Source organism: Dunckerocampus dactyliophorus, chromosome 11, assembly GCF_027744805.1.
Source record: "Dunckerocampus dactyliophorus isolate RoL2022-P2 chromosome 11, RoL_Ddac_1.1, whole genome shotgun sequence".
Classification (NCBI taxonomy): Eukaryota; Metazoa; Chordata; class Actinopteri; order Syngnathiformes; family Syngnathidae; genus Dunckerocampus; species Dunckerocampus dactyliophorus.
Genome location: NC_072829.1, coordinates 28,981,803 through 28,999,604, shown reverse-complemented (window position 1 = coordinate 28,999,604; position 17,802 = coordinate 28,981,803). Strand labels below are relative to the sequence as shown.

The 17,802-nt window shown below is 41.7% G+C and overlaps 1 protein-coding gene across 3 annotated transcripts in view; it reads left to right on the top strand.

The window, feature by feature from the left end:
* The window catches only part of pcdh11 (protocadherin 11), a 209,958-nt gene that overhangs the window by 75,152 nt on the left and 117,004 nt on the right, over positions 1-17,802 (top strand). For all 3 annotated transcript variants that reach the window (XM_054793110.1, XM_054793109.1, XM_054793108.1), the window contains exon 4: positions 10,184-10,243. In XM_054793110.1, the coding sequence (XP_054649085.1) occupies positions 10,184-10,243 (60 nt within the window). The remainder of the gene's footprint in view (positions 1-10,183; positions 10,244-17,802) is intronic.

The window sequence follows — 17,802 nt, the reverse complement described above, 5'->3', positions numbered from 1 at the left end:
ATACACAATGCATGCAGCGCACAAACTCAAAACAAACGTCCCAAAAGAGCCGATGAGCTGCGTGTGTCAAATTGAAAGCGTCTCCGTTGCCAGTTGTTGCCTGCCATGTAGGCGTTCATCGGGCGGCATAAGCGCCTGCCGGCTGTCCCAGGGTGCCTCGTGTAACACTTGGCCTGCTCCCTCGCCACTGCCTGGATCAGAGAGGCCCACTGCTATCATCCAGGCACTGGCAGCAGCAAGGCGAGGCTTAGAGCGACAAATTGGTCAGAAGGAGTGAACGGCGAGAGCAGGCCAAGAAATATACTTTGAAGAGAGAAATGCATTCCGGCTTGTGACAAGCATGCCACATTATATGGTCAAGTGTACGAGTTTGTCTCCCGCCATGTGGATTGATCTGGATGCCAAAGACACTTAAACGAGGCGAGGCTTTCACCAAGACAAAGACCAAGTATTTATCTTAAAAAGTCACCCCAAAATATTAATGGATTAGAGAGATTTTCAGCTCGCAGTCTCTTGTCTTGTGGCCTCAATTTGCTGGGAAAAAACCCAAACAATATTTGCAACTGTGTTTATTTGCATGCGGAAGGGCATAATTGTTAAATATGTAATCCCAATCTAGCCAGCCTCCCTTTAGCACAAGGTGCAAGACATTGTGCAATTAAGGCAATTACAGAAGAAGCAAAAGCTTGTGCTTTTTTTTTCTTCCGATTATACCGTGCTTCAATCTCAGTGATGAATTATTTACTCCTGTTTCTTAATTCATGCATTGAGAAACCCGATGGTGTCCAAATCATTTAACCTCAGCAACATTTGTTGCTACGGTAAGAAAATAAAACTTGCATGGGAACAGATATTTGGTGCATGTTTGGGGGGTCACACATAAAAAAGTCAAACCACATCTGGAGGCCGATCGCCATCATTCCACAAAAACAGACACACACAAAAAAGCAAAAGTGAACCCTTTATAAGACAAATACCATGTTGCTCAATTCCCTACTGTGCCAACATGTACAGTATTATTGCATCCCCTGTATTTGGCAAACAAACTCCCCGTATGAGAAATTGTAGCAGCTGCTTATATATATATATATATATATATATATATATATATATATAAATTAAGCTTCCCTGACATATTTTAGATTATCATGAAAGCCACAGGGTATGAACCCCAGTTCTTGTTAATCCACAGCAATATTGCACTTGTCAAAACAATCCATGCTAGCAGAATCTCTTCAGAATTACAGTGAAGAGGAAATCAAAAGGAGCACTAAATCTCAAGTTCACGCAGACTGGTGATCCTCTGGCTGGTTTTGTGGTGTTAGATGAGTCAATTTATATAAATATTCATATTTGATATTAGAGATGCACTATACCTTTTTTTTTCAACCTGATATGAATACCGGTAACTTTCTGCTTCTCAAGACCAGTATGGTACCAATAACCGATAACTTTTTGATTATCTGCTTTGTTTATTTAGATTTAACTGTAGTTTGTTCGCACCTGTAGGTAAGAAGGACTCGAACAAATTTGGATTTAACCAAATGTAGCTGTTGATTTGTCCGAATCAAATATCATGACATTAGGACTACCACATCACTGCCATCGGGAGAAGAGTACAGAGCGGGAGGAGCTAGCTGGCGTGGCCCAGAAAGGTGCACTGTATTCAGGCACACGCTCCGGAAAGCTGGTACGACGCCACAGAGATCTCTGGCAAACCTTTTGCACTTTTCAAACGGCGCGGCGCTGGCATTTCAGGTGACTGATCAGGTTTTTTGTGTGTTTGATGAATTTTTTTCCCCCATTTGATACAACTAGCACGCAAAATGTCCTCCTCGGAAAGTGAATGTTTACAAGTGAGCTCAGGGGAAGTTACGACAGGCCGTTAACATCACAGGCAGAAGAAAAAAGGAGCGCTCGATTTGCTCAGTCGTACAGTACGGGTAATCTCGCCTCGTTGGAGCGTTTTTTTAAATTATCGGTTATCGGAGCTATTTTTAATGTTATCGGATTTATTGGTTTGACATCATAATTCCCTCATTATCGTGCACCCCCATTTGATACCATAGCTTCTTTGTTGCTTTGCTATCCATGATGTTTTTTGCTGGATCAACTGGGCTGAGAAATGGCTTGGGTTGACAGAAGTGTTTCATGATGCGATAGGATCTAATAAAAATGTAGAGAACTGTAATAATATTACAATGCTTGACTCTCAGCATTCCCATCATTCGAAGACCTGTTTAATAAGTATGTGGCCACAGTATACTAAAAACAAGTTAGTCTAAAACTCAACAGCCTTGTACAGGATTGTTGGCACGTTGGTCAAAGGCAAGCTCCCGTGTGGTTGCAGAATTCACTTTCATGTAAATTAGATCCTCTTTCCCTGCCAAAACAATCATGACATTGCACTGGTGCATCACGAGGTCTATGAACAAACCGCATCATAAGCGCACTCACAAGACACCGGATGTTACCTTCTCCAATCCCTTCTCTCGCAAACTCCACATCCGTACCAGCTGGTATCACTAGAATTTGGTTTGAAGTGGTGAAGTATTCTACTTTTGTTGTCAAATTGCTTTGCAAATGAGACCCACCCTGGCACCGTTTCAAAGAGCCTGTGCTATATGTGCAGCTTCCCTCAGGCGCTGGTTTTGTGAGCCTCGGCGGTTGTGTATGCATATGCACGACGCTGCTCTCAGCTCACATGGAAGACAAGATAAACATGCCAGGCAGAGAGGAAGATGGAAGGCAGTCTGCTTACGTCTTGTCAGCCTGTCTGCATGCTATTCTTGTGTTTTTTAGCTTGACTGACATGCTCTATCTAATAACATGGCAGGTAGACAGTATGAAAGCCTTGTAGGTTTTTACCCATTAAAATGATATTCAATCATTTTTGATGGGCTTCTTCTGCCTGTAAGGAGGCATTATACTGATCCAAGGTTCCGGTGCCGTTGACATTGAAATTTGGTGTTGCTTGAAGCCACATCAAAATAATTGTTTTGATACGTCTCATTTTGGTCCTGGCAATGACATTAATAGGGAGCGATTGTACATTGAGGATAAAGAACAGGTTTTTGTTGTTTTTTTTTTTTATAACGGGTACTGTTTAAATTTGCTCCACACATCCTCTGGCTCACAATTATAGGATTCCTGTCTGGGCATCGCGGAAAAGGCTAGCTTTGCGATACAAGTGTTGCGCATTCTGCATGTCCCTTTGATTGCATGTCCAAGGCAAGTCGCTAAATAATAATGCAGGGATTGGAACAGTGCAAAATAGCCCCAGGCTCAGAGTTTGCTAATGAACAGCAGCGGGGGGTTGGCGGAATCCATGGGGGGGTGAGGGTCCAGTCATCTTTTTTCAAAGGCAAATATTCTATAGCGTTTTTGTGTGTGTGTATTTCCAAATGGCCTTGCCACAACACAGGTGAAACAAGCCTAAAAGAAGCTTAAAGGAGAACTGCAGGTTTTTTGGAATTTTGCCTATCATCCACAATCCTTATGCGAGACATGAACACATCTTTGTCTTTTCTGTGTGTTCTAAAGGTATAAAAACAGCTAAAAAGACACAGCTAAGGATGCATGTAACGGGAAACACTTATTCCCCCGATAAAGCCTTCTGAAAAAAACAGAAATGCTCCAATTACATATAAAGTGCTGTGCGTATTAACCACGCTCCAGCTACATATGATGTTGTAAAATGCTGTAGGAAAAAAGCAGAACCTCGTAGGAGAGACAAAAAAGTGAGTAAAAACACCTTAATTACATTTAGAAGTACAAATAACCTTGATTCTTGCTTTGTTCATTTAAAATTGTCCATCATTTCACCAAAATAAAATAACTTTAATAATATTTTATCTTGGCAAGCGCCTCTCAAAGTTCTCCCATCACATGTTGGCTATTGAGAACTTTTTAAATTAGCACAACTGAACAGCGAATAACAGCTTATGCTGTTTATTCTATGGCTCACATTAACATGACAGATGAGTGGCACACTCTTCTGGTGAATATGTGTAATAGCAATTAACTTGCACTTCGGATGCATGGCGCTCCACATCATGGCTTGTGACTGCCTTTGGGCGGGGCAGACCTGTCAAGAGCACCCGCCGCTGCTCAGTGAGAACACAAAACGCAGAACGATACGCGCTTTCTCCAACGACGCCAGAAAGAGTCGCTAGATTTGTCGCTAATCGCTTTTGAGAAAATATGTCGTCAAGGGGGCGTTTCCAAGGCAAAGTCAGCTGGCATAGGCTCGAGCATACCTGCGACCCTCGTAAGGATAAGCGGCATAGCGGTATAGAAAATGAATGGATGGAGTTTGGAAATGTGAATGCTAGGTATAGGCTTTTGTTTCTATGCTGCTATGTGAAATCAATGCGCCCAGGAAGGAAGTTTCAGTAATGCTTAAAAAAGACTAAAATACTGTAAGTAATCCTATTGTACCTGTAAGTACATGGTTTCAGCGTGGATATAGGTATAGAGGGTTTTAATAGCGGACTTTGTTAGCGGAATGGGTGTGTCCCATCACTGTATTAATTAGCTGTCTCTTTGTATCTGATTTTATATCTTTAGAACGCACAGAAAAGAAAAAGACGTGTGTTCATGTCTCACATAAGGATTGTGGATGATGGGCAAAATTCCCCAAAAAGTGCAGTTTTCCTTGAATGTAAATATTGGTCCCATGTAATCTTACTTTTACATTTTGCCGTCATATATGCCACCTACTTACTGTGGATTTACGGTACCTCTGATAAGCAGTGTTGAGTCTGAGCTCCCTCATGCAATCTTTCCTGGTCTTGTTACCCTTGTTACATTCTGCACCCTCTCCTCTCACCCTGAAGAGAACCAAAAAGTAATAGCAAATCCGTGCAGAGGGATAGCGAAAGGAGGCAAAAAAAAGGGGGAGAATATATTTAGAACTGTGTGCTGCAGATAAAAAAAAAGCATGCAAGTCACATGATCAAGGGCATTTGATAATCCTTGAACTACATTGCTCCTTTAATCCCAGTGAAACTACATTTTATTGGGAAGGGAGGACTGCACGGGTGGCAACCATTGTGAGAGAGGCACTATACAGGACCCATAGCTGCTGCAAACGACTAAATGTAGCCAGCAGTATTTTGGGGATGACAGCAGTAGTGGATGTCGGAAGTGGAGTGGGCGGGGCTACTGTCCACTCAGCCCTGAATGGGTTTCTTGTTTATTTTTGTGGGGCTCGCTAGAAGGATGGCTTCTTGACTCCTCCTTCAGACCTGCCAACATGTACGCATTTTTCGTGTGCGGCACAAATTTTGAGCCTTCAATACGCTCGTCCGCAGGTACGCATTTTGTTGCATTTCGCCGGTTTCAGTCTCTGAAACCTTGGCACCAGGGCACCAGCGTACACTACACTGGGTCGCTCCTCCCCCTGCAAACTCTCTTGCGTAGCATGATGTGCACCGCCAAAAAATCCTCAAGCAGCGGCGATGCAGACAATGAAGGCTGTGATTGGTCGGCTTGTGGAATTATTTCCTAATTGGCTAATCAGTTCCAGACCCGAGCGTGATACGTGAATTTCCGTGAAGTAAGATTCCTTATTCATGAATGGAATATTTTTGTAAACTGAGCATAGAAAACCTGTTTACGACCTTGTAAATACACTTGTTAACATTATTAGAGCTCTCTAGACATGAACTAACACCCCTATAGTCACTTTCACACTCGTATATACCCAATATAGTAGACATAATACAAGTAAGTAGCCCATTTAGACATAAATAAGACTCGCGTTCGTGTGTTGCTATAAATGTGTTCCCTAGGGGAGTTGAAGTGACCTTGAAGGTTCAGTTTGGTGTTGGTTACGGTCACAACAGTAGCCCATGGTTTTATTAGGATTTTTATTAGGGATTATTGTGCCTGTTGTGACGTAATTGGAACCTGCAATAAAGGCCTGTTGTTCCGACATTACTGTAAAATTACTGACACCTAGAGACCAGTGTAGAATACTACATATCATTCACCACGCCTCTGAATGTGTCTTCTGAAGGCCTACCATTTGTATTTCAGTTCATTTAGCCATTTTTATACTTCCAAATTTGACGGTGAGGATGGGTGAAAGTTGAAGAGCACCGAGAGAACCACAAATACAAACTACAAACAAAAAGCAAACACCACGAGCAGAAACAAACTAGTATAAATATGAACACACTATGCAAAAAATGTTGCTTACCGAGTAGTAAACCATAATGAAGTCAGCTGGGATAGGTTGCATCATAACCCCACGACCCCAGTGAGGATAAGTGGCAGAGAAAATGAATGGATGGAGGGTTAGGGTTATGGTACCCAACAATACTTCATCAGTGGGGTTAAACTGCCCTGTCTGACGACACTCAAATCAGACGGTCAGTGAAGGATGAAGTAAAGCCGTGCAATTCGAACGGACGATTGTACTATTCAACACACAGCCATTCATGTCGAAGCGGTGAGTAAGATGACTGTGCGTTGCCTACAGTCAAGCATGGTGGTGGTAGTGTCATGGTCTGGGGCTGCATGAGTGTTTCTGGAGAGTTGTGATTGAGGGAAACATGAATTCCAGCATGTACCGGGACATTCTGAAGCGGAGCATGATCCCATCCCTTCAGAGACTGGGCCGCACGCCACTTAAAAGGTATAAACATGTAATAAAAGTCTTGCATTCCCTTCTGTGAGATACTGCAGGCTTGATGAATGTACCGAAATGTGCTAAATGAATGCATGAATGGATATTTTTTAACGGTATAACAAAACAAATCAGTTGGAATGAAAAACAGCCTGATTCCAAGAAATCTGACAAAAACTATCACGTGTCCCACATCTTTCCGTTTCCTCAGAAGAGCATGTTTTGCTTTTCCGGGCCTCATCACATTACAAAAAAAAGAACTTTCGCTCTCTGAAAAGACCAAAACATCAATATGTGGTGTAACCGGAGAGTCTTTGCAGCAGGCTTTGTCAAACGTGTTTTCTTATCAGGTGTTTCCGAGCAAAGGTGACTTGACTGATTACTGTACATCTGTATTTTTGTTTTTATTTATGTGCTCAAATTCGCTCAGGTGAACTTCCAAGAAATTCCTTGTGAGTTTGTTGACAAATATGCACTGCAGTCAAAAAAAAGGCAGGGCGAAAAACAGAAAAACAGTTTCCTGGTGAGATGTTAATGTGTTTGAAGTGTTGGCATTAAATCATCGACGGTTGGTTTTGGAAGGTTCGATTAGGCTCCTTCGTGTGTGTGTGTGTGTGTGTGTGTGTGTGTGTGTGTGTGTGCGTGTGTGTGCGTGTGTGTGTGTGTGTATGTGTGTGTAAAATGAAGTAGTAATAATCAAGGCTGTGCAGGGAGCTCATTTTTATTTATAAATAGTGCCTCTCCCGCAGTGTTTGCCCTCTTAGATTAAAATGGTTGTTGAAGATGGAATACGCTGTTTACTTTTTATCTGGATTTTTAAATAAATATCAGGAGGAATCACCATATTTGTTTTTCTGTCCCACCGCCTGTCAACTTTGGGACTTCCAACTCTGGACGCTGTATAATAACGTCCTTGTGAATTAAAACAAAAAAAATTATAAAATTTGTGGATAGCCTATTCAGTAATAAAGCATAAATAAATACATTAAATGTGCAGGACAATACCTTTTATTAAATCGTAAAGAAACGATAAATAATAAGTAGAAGAGTAAAAACTGACAGAAATATTATATAGTATATAAATACAGAAAGAAATATACGGAGCCATGTGTGAATCAGGTTTCATTCTTCGTAGTTTCTAATAAGTCATAATTTATTTTTAGGTTTTGGGTTTTTTTTTACTTATTTTGTTTTTCATTTTTAAAAACAAAAGCATTTTCACTGTCAAGTCACAAGTCACTCTACTACCTCAATATAGTTTAGAGTTTAAATTGACTGAACGTCCTGTATTCTTTATGCTACAATCAGTGCTATGATTTGAAATACACTACTTTTTAAAATGTACCAGACACAGTACATGTACAGTGTTCCCTCATTTATCACGGGGGACAGGTTCCCAATAGCCCGTAATAAGTGATAATCTGCGAAGTAGCCAACTTTTTTTTTCCAATTTTTATATATGTTTTCAGGCTGTGAATATGTTTCTCATATTTTTAACTTTTAAATACTTTCAAAAAAGTTCAATCCTTCGTTTGAATTTTAATGATCCACCATGCTAGGTTGGACACAAGAAATTATGAAGTGACTCATGTGTATTTTACTCCTCTGACCGTGCCTCTTCGCCCTGACTACGTTCGGCTGTACTGTAGCGTTTTTGTATCTTTCTTAAAACATGTTGCTCCTGTCGTCGGATTTTCCCTCCTCCAAAAGTCCAACTTTTTGTGCGATGGTGAGCATCCTCCTCCTCTCCCTTTTGGGTGCGACCGCAGGTGCTTTTGACGGTGCAGAGCGTTTCGTCAACATTGCGGGTGTTGTCGGGGAAAAAACTTGCAAACATACATAAGAGTCAGTGGCACCGCACGTCACTAACTGCCCTAATGAACTTTTTTTTCTCCCAGATGGCCTTTAAAAATGACATATGAGAGGCTAAGCTCATACATGTCTATGATAAACTTGTTTTATGATATAATTTCTACTGTATGTTGTCATGTTGAATGTTAAACAAACAATTATAGTATAGCCATCCATCCATACCGCATATACTCACTAGGGTCGCAGCAATTATAGTATATACGGTATATATAGTAACTACAGTATAAACAAACAACTTGTTATGCAGTGACGCCGATGCCATAGCACATATTGTTACTTCAGGCCTAATGGTCATTTTGCCCAGTTAACAGTTTATAAAAAGGCAAAGAGGTTAATGAGAAGGAAAATCTCTGCAGGGTTAGCGGCTCGACTGCTTTTGTGAGCGTGTAATGTTAGTGTAGGCTGGCAGAGAGCTTTTGTAGCGCTGGAACATTAAGATCATGGGGTTCTGTACTCAGGTGGGTGGTCCAGGTGGTTGTGACACTAGGTGCGATCATTTGGTGGACTGAAAAACAGTCCCCTTTTTTACAAATGGATCGCTAAGAGGCTACACTGGATTTGGAGGGCTTGGAATGAAGGTCATGGTGGGAGTCTGTCTACATGAATATACGTATGTGTGTGTGTGTGTGTGTGTGTGTGTACTCAAACATAGCAAGCATTTCTAGCTTCTATCCCCAAAGACAATATCTCATGTTTATTTGTCACATCAATTAGATGGTATCATGGTTATAAAGCCTACTCAATCTGTAGGGGAAATTTTGTCTACTAAATTCATCGTCCCAGCAAGGCCCATTTATTCATTTATATTTCATGAAGGCGGTGTTTATGCTGCAGTGAAAGCCTGGCTGTTTTTTTTGTTTTTTTTTAATTCTCACAAGGTTTGTTCGGCGAGTGAGGTGTTTTCTTCCCGTGCAATTAAATATAGATGTCAAGAGTAAAGTTGGAGTGTTGCATCTGTCCTGGTGATACCATACAGGGCACCATTAAACGTGCCCCAGCTGCATGCTCAGATATGAGGATATAATTGCAAGCACCTGCTCCGAAAACAACAGGGTCTTCCCCAGGACGCAACTCACAACTCCCCGGTAAGGTCCAGAACACTTTTTGCAGAACCCTGCTGGCGTCCCCTCACACATTTGTGCTTTTTATCTCTCAGTGAGGTCAGCTTGAGACACTTCACTACCCCCCCCCTTTTTTTTTAACCACCAAACTGTGAGTATGCAAATACTTTGGATTTTTGCATAATCACAAGCAGTGGCACCATCTGTTGTTGGCTTGTTGACATACCCCATGTCTGCTTGTTAATGGTGTTTTCTTGTATGTAAGCGCTGCATTGGTGCATTAACAATATGATAATCATTTAACCTAAAAAAAACATCCCAGAAAAAAATACATACTGTGAAATCTTCCTACAAATAAGGATTTAAAACCTTTGCGAAGGGATCGGAAATAATGGGGAGGCTAGAAAGCAAAACAAAACAGGCCATCATCCCTTTTCACATAATCTCTGATAAGATATTGTCATGATAAAGATTTAAAATATGTCTTGGATTAGTGGTTAGCCATCACGTGCGTGCGTATTCAGCCACGTAAATATTTTACCCTTGAACATAAGCTGCAAAAAAAAATGTACAGACGGTGTCCTCCAGTGAAAACATGTTTGTTTTTTTGTTGTAGAATGCGAGCCAGACGCCAGAGAAGTCTTTTAACTCCCCACCGCCCATTTGTCCTCATAAGGTAAGATCCAGCTTGCTTTCAGTCATGGGATTTAGGAAGAACAACATACGCTATCAAGCCAGCAGCAACATTTGGTGACTCCAGTAAGTGGGTGTTCCGCACGCCTCACGATGAGGCAGCAGAACAGCGTGGTTTCTCCTAACCAGTCAACAAGGAAAACATATATTCCAAGCATTATAATAGTAGATATGTTTTTCCATGAGTCAAGCGCAGTCAACTGTCACAAAGACAAAATGACTTTGTTGATGAAGCTTTTCTTCATGATGAAAACGAGACTGTGACGAGCCAAACATGGCTCTTTGATGACAAAAACGTGACGAGTCGTGTGGGAGTTTTTGTTGACAAGATGAGACTGGACGGAAATGTCGATGGGTGGTCACAGTGATCCCCAACCTTTTCCCACAAATCTCTGGCGGAGCGGGCGAGGTGGGGGTTTCCTACATTATAGCGAAGTGATGTAACTTATTTATTATGTACTGTGTAAAACTAAGACAGTAACAACATCAAATTAAATGATCAGATGGCATCTGCGAGAGAAGGCTTTTAAAAACAAAAAAGGGTCTTGAAAGGCCTGGTCTCCTTCAACATCACAAAATTGCCTGTTTGGAATTTGCATGAGTCCCAAACATGGGACATTGAAAAGTGGTAAAAAGTTTTATTGTCTGATGAAAAAAAAATGTAACCTTAACGGTCCTGTTGGCTTCCAACGTTACTGGCATGACAAGGAGATCCCACTTGAGATGTTTTCCACACGGCACAGTGGAGGGGGCGCCATCAGGATCCTTCAGTGGAACAATGGTGTTTCAGGTTGCGTAGGGGCGTCACACGGCAGCTGGTTATGTGGGGATGTTGCAGGGGGCATCCCTCATGACTGAAGACCCTCGTCTGTGTGGTGATGACTGGCTTTTTCAACAGGGCAACGCTGCACTTCACAGTGCCCGCCTGACAAAAGAATAAGCTCACTCTTTTGGACCATCCCGTGTGTTCCCCTGATCTAAATCCAATTGAGAATATTTGGGGATGGATGGCAAGGGAAAATCCACATTAGTTCCAGAAAGTGGATGCCCTCCGTGAAGCCATCTTCAATCCAAAGTTGATGAGGTTTATTTAGAAAAATGAAATTCATCCATGTAGATCTTGTAGATGTGGAGAAAAGTGTTATTTAATTTTGGATGTAATTTTTTATTTAAAAAAAATGGCATAGGGCTGAAGGACAAGGAGCAGTGTAACTAAAAAACAAGTCAAATGTATTTAAAACTGAAGGAAAAAACAAAAACTGTCAACAGAAGTCTTGGACAGATTGAACATTTTCAAAAATAACTAAAAATATGATGATAGCTCGAAGTTTTGTTACATTTTGCGGCATATTACAGCAGAATATTTTTAATTGTACAACTTTGTACTTTCCACTGTAACTTTTTTGGAGAAACTCAAAGTTTGTGAGTCAAGCTAGACTGGCCGTAACAAGTTGCATGGATTTATTCAACGATAATTATCCTAATTCATGCACAGTCGAAGTTGTCACTTCACACTAAGTGATGTGAAGTCCTCAGAAGCAACTTTCCACTCCTGCGCCCGCTCCATCCCAAATGCAATAATGTGTTATGCAGTGAAATTCACACAATCTCAGTTCAGTTAGCAGTGAATGTGTCGGAATTGACTGTGTGTCCTTTTTCCGGGTGGATGAGCGGCGGTGGCGGTGGCACGGCACAGAGCGGACCTCGATAAAAAAGCTCAATGGAGGGAAGCTGTCTGGCAGCCTGTCATCAACTGGTCAAACCCTCGCACTCTTATCTATCGCTAATGTCCAGCTCGCTGTCAAAAAATGACTTTGGCAAGTGCAGATGGCGGGAGGACAGTAAATACGAATAAAATATGACGCCCTTCCTTCACTTTTGTCATGATGAAATCACGAGAAAGCCCATCAAGTTGTGATCGGAAGACGTCATGTCCTTCACGCAGGGATGGAACAATTCCTCCACAGGTTATTAGGCACTCAGATATTACAGTCCCACGATTGGCTGGCAACCAGTCCAAGGTGTACCCCGCCTCTCGCCCAACGTCAGCTGGGATAGGCTCCGGCCTACGCCCAGGACAAGCGGCATAGAAAATGAATAGATGGATGGATGAATATCACAGTCATTCCAGCCTATAGTGTGATGTCATGGTTTTCTCTGTTCTATTTCTACACATCGGATCGCTGATGTAATGGGGGATCATGGTGGGTTTCTGGGTTCTTCACATTTGAGCTGTTAGCAGCAGAACATAATCCCCCTCTCGTCAGCTCCTATTAGTCTCTGTGGTCCACACCAACCCAGAATGTGCCGCCAATGCAACGGGCCAGCTGGGGTAATTTGGTATGTCAGTCAGCCTGGGAGGCCGTTAAAACGAGCACGCAAATGGCTGGATATGATTCATACGGAAAAGAATATTCAAATTTATAATGGTTCTCTGAATGGAATACCCTCCGTCTTTTTGCACGTCTTGGCCTCATCTGCATTGTGTGCGCACCCCCCCCCACTCCGCCCTCTCTCCCCAAGATAGCGAAATGACGAGAGGGCTTTTAAACGCGCTGCTCTGTGATTATATTAAGAGAGTGGGAGAGCGGGGAAAGCGGAGGGAGGGGTGTAGATCGGGTGCCGAGCATTAAGTATATATAATTGCTTCTTGACACATTGGCCAAATTCTGCAGTGCCAGGATCTGAGTAAAGATGATTAACGGCTGTCCGAGTGGGTGGGCACCGCAGGTCGTTCGGGCCCTTTGGTTTCCATGGCGATCCATGTCTAAAGGCCAAATACTGCATAGTGAAAATCCCAGAGGCCCACACATTGTTAAAGTACAATTATACTCACATCCAATGCATTGTCTACCCACTGCAAACTCTCTCATTCACCCGCCGAGCTTCTCGCTGCCTCTCCGTTTTTTTCCTCCTCTCTGCTAGTTTTCTTAAATGGCCTCCTCTCGCTGGCAAGAAGATTAAGAGTGAAAATCTTGGATTCTGTGAATAATTGATGAGTGGGCTCACCTCAGAGCATCATTACAGTACGGCAGTCCGGGTAAGGGGTGAGGCTAAGATCATAATTCTGACACCAGGCTTCAGGCGCTAGAAAATTGTGTCAGTTTTTCACAAGGCTGCAGCATGAAGAAGTGTTTCTCATTAAAGCACAAGTAGTGCACAATAATGAGAGCATACATATATATATATATATTTATATATATATATATATATATTCCCATATTAACAGCAGTGTCACCCTTGTGTCACGCTGGGAACGTCTAAAAATCAGTTTTAGTAAATATTTCTCTGTTACCACGTGCGGCTAATCATTGTGTTTTTTTGCATATGTTTGCGTACACACATGAGTGCACATATGCATCTATATCTATATACGTAAAGTACAATGCAGTACTATGACAGATGGAGAGGCCACGGGATGGGGGTGGGGATCAAGCACCTCAGATAGTGTGGGGCTTGGCTTCAACCCCTTTTCGTGCCGGCTGAGAAATATCGAAGGCAAACTACAGCTGTGCATCTTCGCGATGTCGCTTCTCCTGACGCATTTGCCACACAAAACGAGCTCCTCCCCTGTAACAAATCTTCCAACAATGGGAACGTTGAGTAATGAGCATGGGATACACGTCCGCCTCCTCAAGTGCATTTATCCTGTGAAGCTAGCAGCAGCTAATGTACACATGTATACACACTGATAGCAACCAATACAAAAAAAAGCTTAAAAACATTGCAGCATATTAAGCCAAGAAAAGGCCACTGAAAAAACACATACTTGATACTTGATATGATGATTCATTTTGTATGATAAAAGAAAATCCCTCTAGCATCCAAACAAGAGGCTCGTCATGGAGCAATTAAGCTTATATTAAAGGCATCAGGCTGACTCGGGTGGTTCGAGAGGCACCTCCTTGATCCTACTTGCATGCACATGCAACCGTGCACCTCTTTCATTCCACACTATTAATGTAAGCTGGCTGCCAAGGGTGACAACCAACACCTCTGTTAAGGTCCTCTACTGATGGCCATTGTCAAAGAAATTATGCTTTGTAACTGGCTAAAAATGTTTTTTTTTTTTTTTTTTTTTTTTTTAAAGCACCAAAAGGTCATTTGTGACCTCTGGGAGCAGTGCGATGTGGCGTCTGTCACTACCAAGCAGTGCATGTCTGTGTCAAATGGGAAAACGTATGCGGCGCGACCAGCCTGCCGTGTAATAAAGGCAGTCGCCCGCTGTCACTGTCACATTAACTGGCCGCTTCGGTCTCTGTCTTTATCTAAAGAACATCCAACAGGGTGGGTATCTGTAAGGCCCAGCATCCAAATATTTACCTGGTATGTTTTTTTGTAGACCCGCCTCACATGGGCTGATTCATTGAATGATTGATAGGCCGCCAAGTGCTGTGTCCAGACGGGTTGAATGAAGACCAAGCAGACTTGTGCTATAGATCCTTGGTAATAAGCTTCTGACTGACAGCTGGAGTTGCAGACATTTAACCTTTGTGGGCCTGTTTACAGCTTCAGTGTCTCAGAGGTCACATGTGCTTCTCTATCTCCTGTTTTATGAGCCGGCGGAATCACATGCGTGTGAAAATCATCGCATTAGAAGAGGATGGCCGTGGATGCTGAGGACCATCCATGATGCTTATTTGTGATGGCATTTCCTTTTGCTGGGAAAGCTCGCGCTTAAACTCATGTGATTTTAATGATCCCCGATGGATGTAACAGCAGGAGAGCCAGAAAACCACATGTGACCTATTTAACCTTGAAAGCGCCAAATGACCCCCACGGAGGTTAAATGTCTGCAAATCTCCAACTGTCAATCAGATTTGAGGGAGGCTTTTGGATGAGAAACAGAGCATTGGGTTGAAATTTGAGCTGGATCATTGGGAAAGGTGTATCCAAACCATCATTCACACCCTCTGGACTCTGGATTATGTACACTCGAGCAGTCATAAAAGCCTTAAAAAGCCTTTACATAAATAATAATGCTCATATTTCACTGACAATGGTGGAGGTGTTTATTTTACAGTGATGAAAATAAAAAAAACAATAATATAAAGTATATATATGTTGCAGAAACATTTACTACACATAATGACTCTATACATGTCTTTCATGTAAGTGTGACATCATTATTTGTCACGTTCCCCAGGACAGGTTGGACTTCAGTTTTGGTTTTCCTTTGTTCTTACATAGTTCCTTTTTGGCGCTCCTAATTTGTTTTTCTTTTTCCTTTTTTGGTTTGTTTTTTTCATTATTGTTTGCTGTTGTGTGAATTTGTGTGGATTGTGACGCACATTTATGCGGACTTCTGCTCCTTGCGAGTCTCCCTCTTTTCCACAGAATTCAAGACATTATGGATTGCACCTGCACAATGTCCTTGAATCCTGGGGTGGCACCACATGCTATAATAGCAGAACATGGCAATTAACCCATTCTTGGACAATAAAATACATATAAATGTCAAACACGGAGGAGCTGCAGTGCTCTCCTCATGCCGAAGGGGCGGGGACGTGCATGAGCTGGAAGGTGCTTGTCACTACCGTCCTTCCATAGAGAGGAAAAGCTAGTGGGATTTTGTTTGGTTTGTTGTTTTTTTTTTATAGCAGAAGCACCAGTTGAAGAGCAGAAAGTCCAATACATTAAATTAATTTTTATGCCCTGCTGAATGAATGAATGAATTTGACTGTCAAGATGAAGGATTATATATCCAAACTCACCAGAAGGTGATCACATTTTTACAACAACAACCAAAGAAATCCTTCCTGGAGAAGGATAGGGTGCATGTACTTCACATACAGGTAAAAGGTAAGAGCACAAATGTTTTATCAGTTTAAAATGGACTAAGAACCTAATGAATGTATGTATTATTGTGGGAATGCATGGTGGAATAGTGGTTAGCACGCCTGCCTCACGATCAGGAGATTCGGAAAAGGAGCATCCAGATGCTCTGCACGTAGCGCTGCAACTAACCATTATTTTAATAACCGGTTGATCGATTTTTTTCGATTAATCGGATAAAAAAAACAAACAACAGTGCACAGAGTGCACAGACAACAGGGTTCCGCTTGAATATTTAGCTAAAATAATAATGTTAAATAATCAAAAATCTAAATGTTTGTCAAATAGCTTCAGTAAAACAATAAATGCTCACAAAAATACAATCATGATCATTTTCCTAGTCGATTAATCTGAAGCTTTCAATTAATGGACTAACCGGTTAGGTCATAGATGGACCAAATTAACTCATTTCAATTCAAAATTCAACCCTTTCGGTACCGGCCATTTTGACTGATTTTTCAAGGCAAACAGAATATTGTGGTCTATGGCTGTATAAACATGGAACCTATAAATAGAAAGATTAGACTTTTGTCTTTCATTCCGTTCTTTAGTAATCGGCAGTAGAACATAGCTATGTTTCAAAAAAATATCAGTTCCCAATAAGAAAAGGGAGGAAAAACTGCTTTTTCTGAAGATACATTTCAAGCGTAACTTTCACTTTGACACAACTCTTTTGCTTTTGTGACAGCTCAAATATCTAATCAACTATACCACAACATAAATAACACAAAAAAGGGTTGTCTGTAATAAATTAAAAAAAAAATTGTAATAAAATAACAATTGATTTACAAATATGACGCCATGAACTATTTACAGTTTTCATATTTGGAGCGCGTGTGCTCTCATGTACATGTGCGTGTGCGAATTTCCCTACAATACGTAACCTTCTGCACTCTACACTCCTCCACGGTCTCTCACTTCCTCCTTGCTGTCGAGCACATTAATACATGCAAAAGATCCAAGCCAAGCTCTTATCAAATGCATTTTAAATTGTCCACAGCTGTGACTGTGAGTGTGAATGATTGTATGTTCATATGTGCCCTGGAGTGACTGGCGACCAGTCCAGGTTGTACCCCATCTCACCTCAAAGCAAGCAGTGTACAATACACTAATACCTCGTTCATCGCGGTTAATTGGTTCCACCCCCGACCATGATAAGTGAATTTTCGTGAAGTAGGATTCCTATTTAGCAATCAAATATGTTGGTAGTCTGCGACTGACTGGCGACCAGTCCTGGGTGTACCTCGCCTCTCGCCCGAAGTCAGCTAGGATAGGCTCCAGCATAGCCCCGCAACTCCAGCAGGATAAGCGGCATAGAAAATGGATGGATGGATGGATATGTTGGTAGTTACAGCATAGAAAACCTGTTTATAACCTTCTAAATAAGTTTATTTTAACATTATTTGAGCCCTCTAGACATCAAATGACATTCCTATAGTCACCTTTACACTCCTATCACCCAATATAGTAGATATAATCAGAGAAAATAAGCCGTTTGAGACTTAAATAAGACTCCTGCTTGTGTGTGTTGCTATAAATGTGTTCCGGACGTGTGGGCAGGAAGTGATGTCGGGGTTGAGAGTTGAGTTTTAGCTGGAAAACGGCCACAACAGTAAACTGTGTAAATATTGTGATGATGATTATTGTACCTGTTGTGAGTTAATTCGAACATGCAGTAAAAGGCTGTTGTTTAGATGATCAAATCTG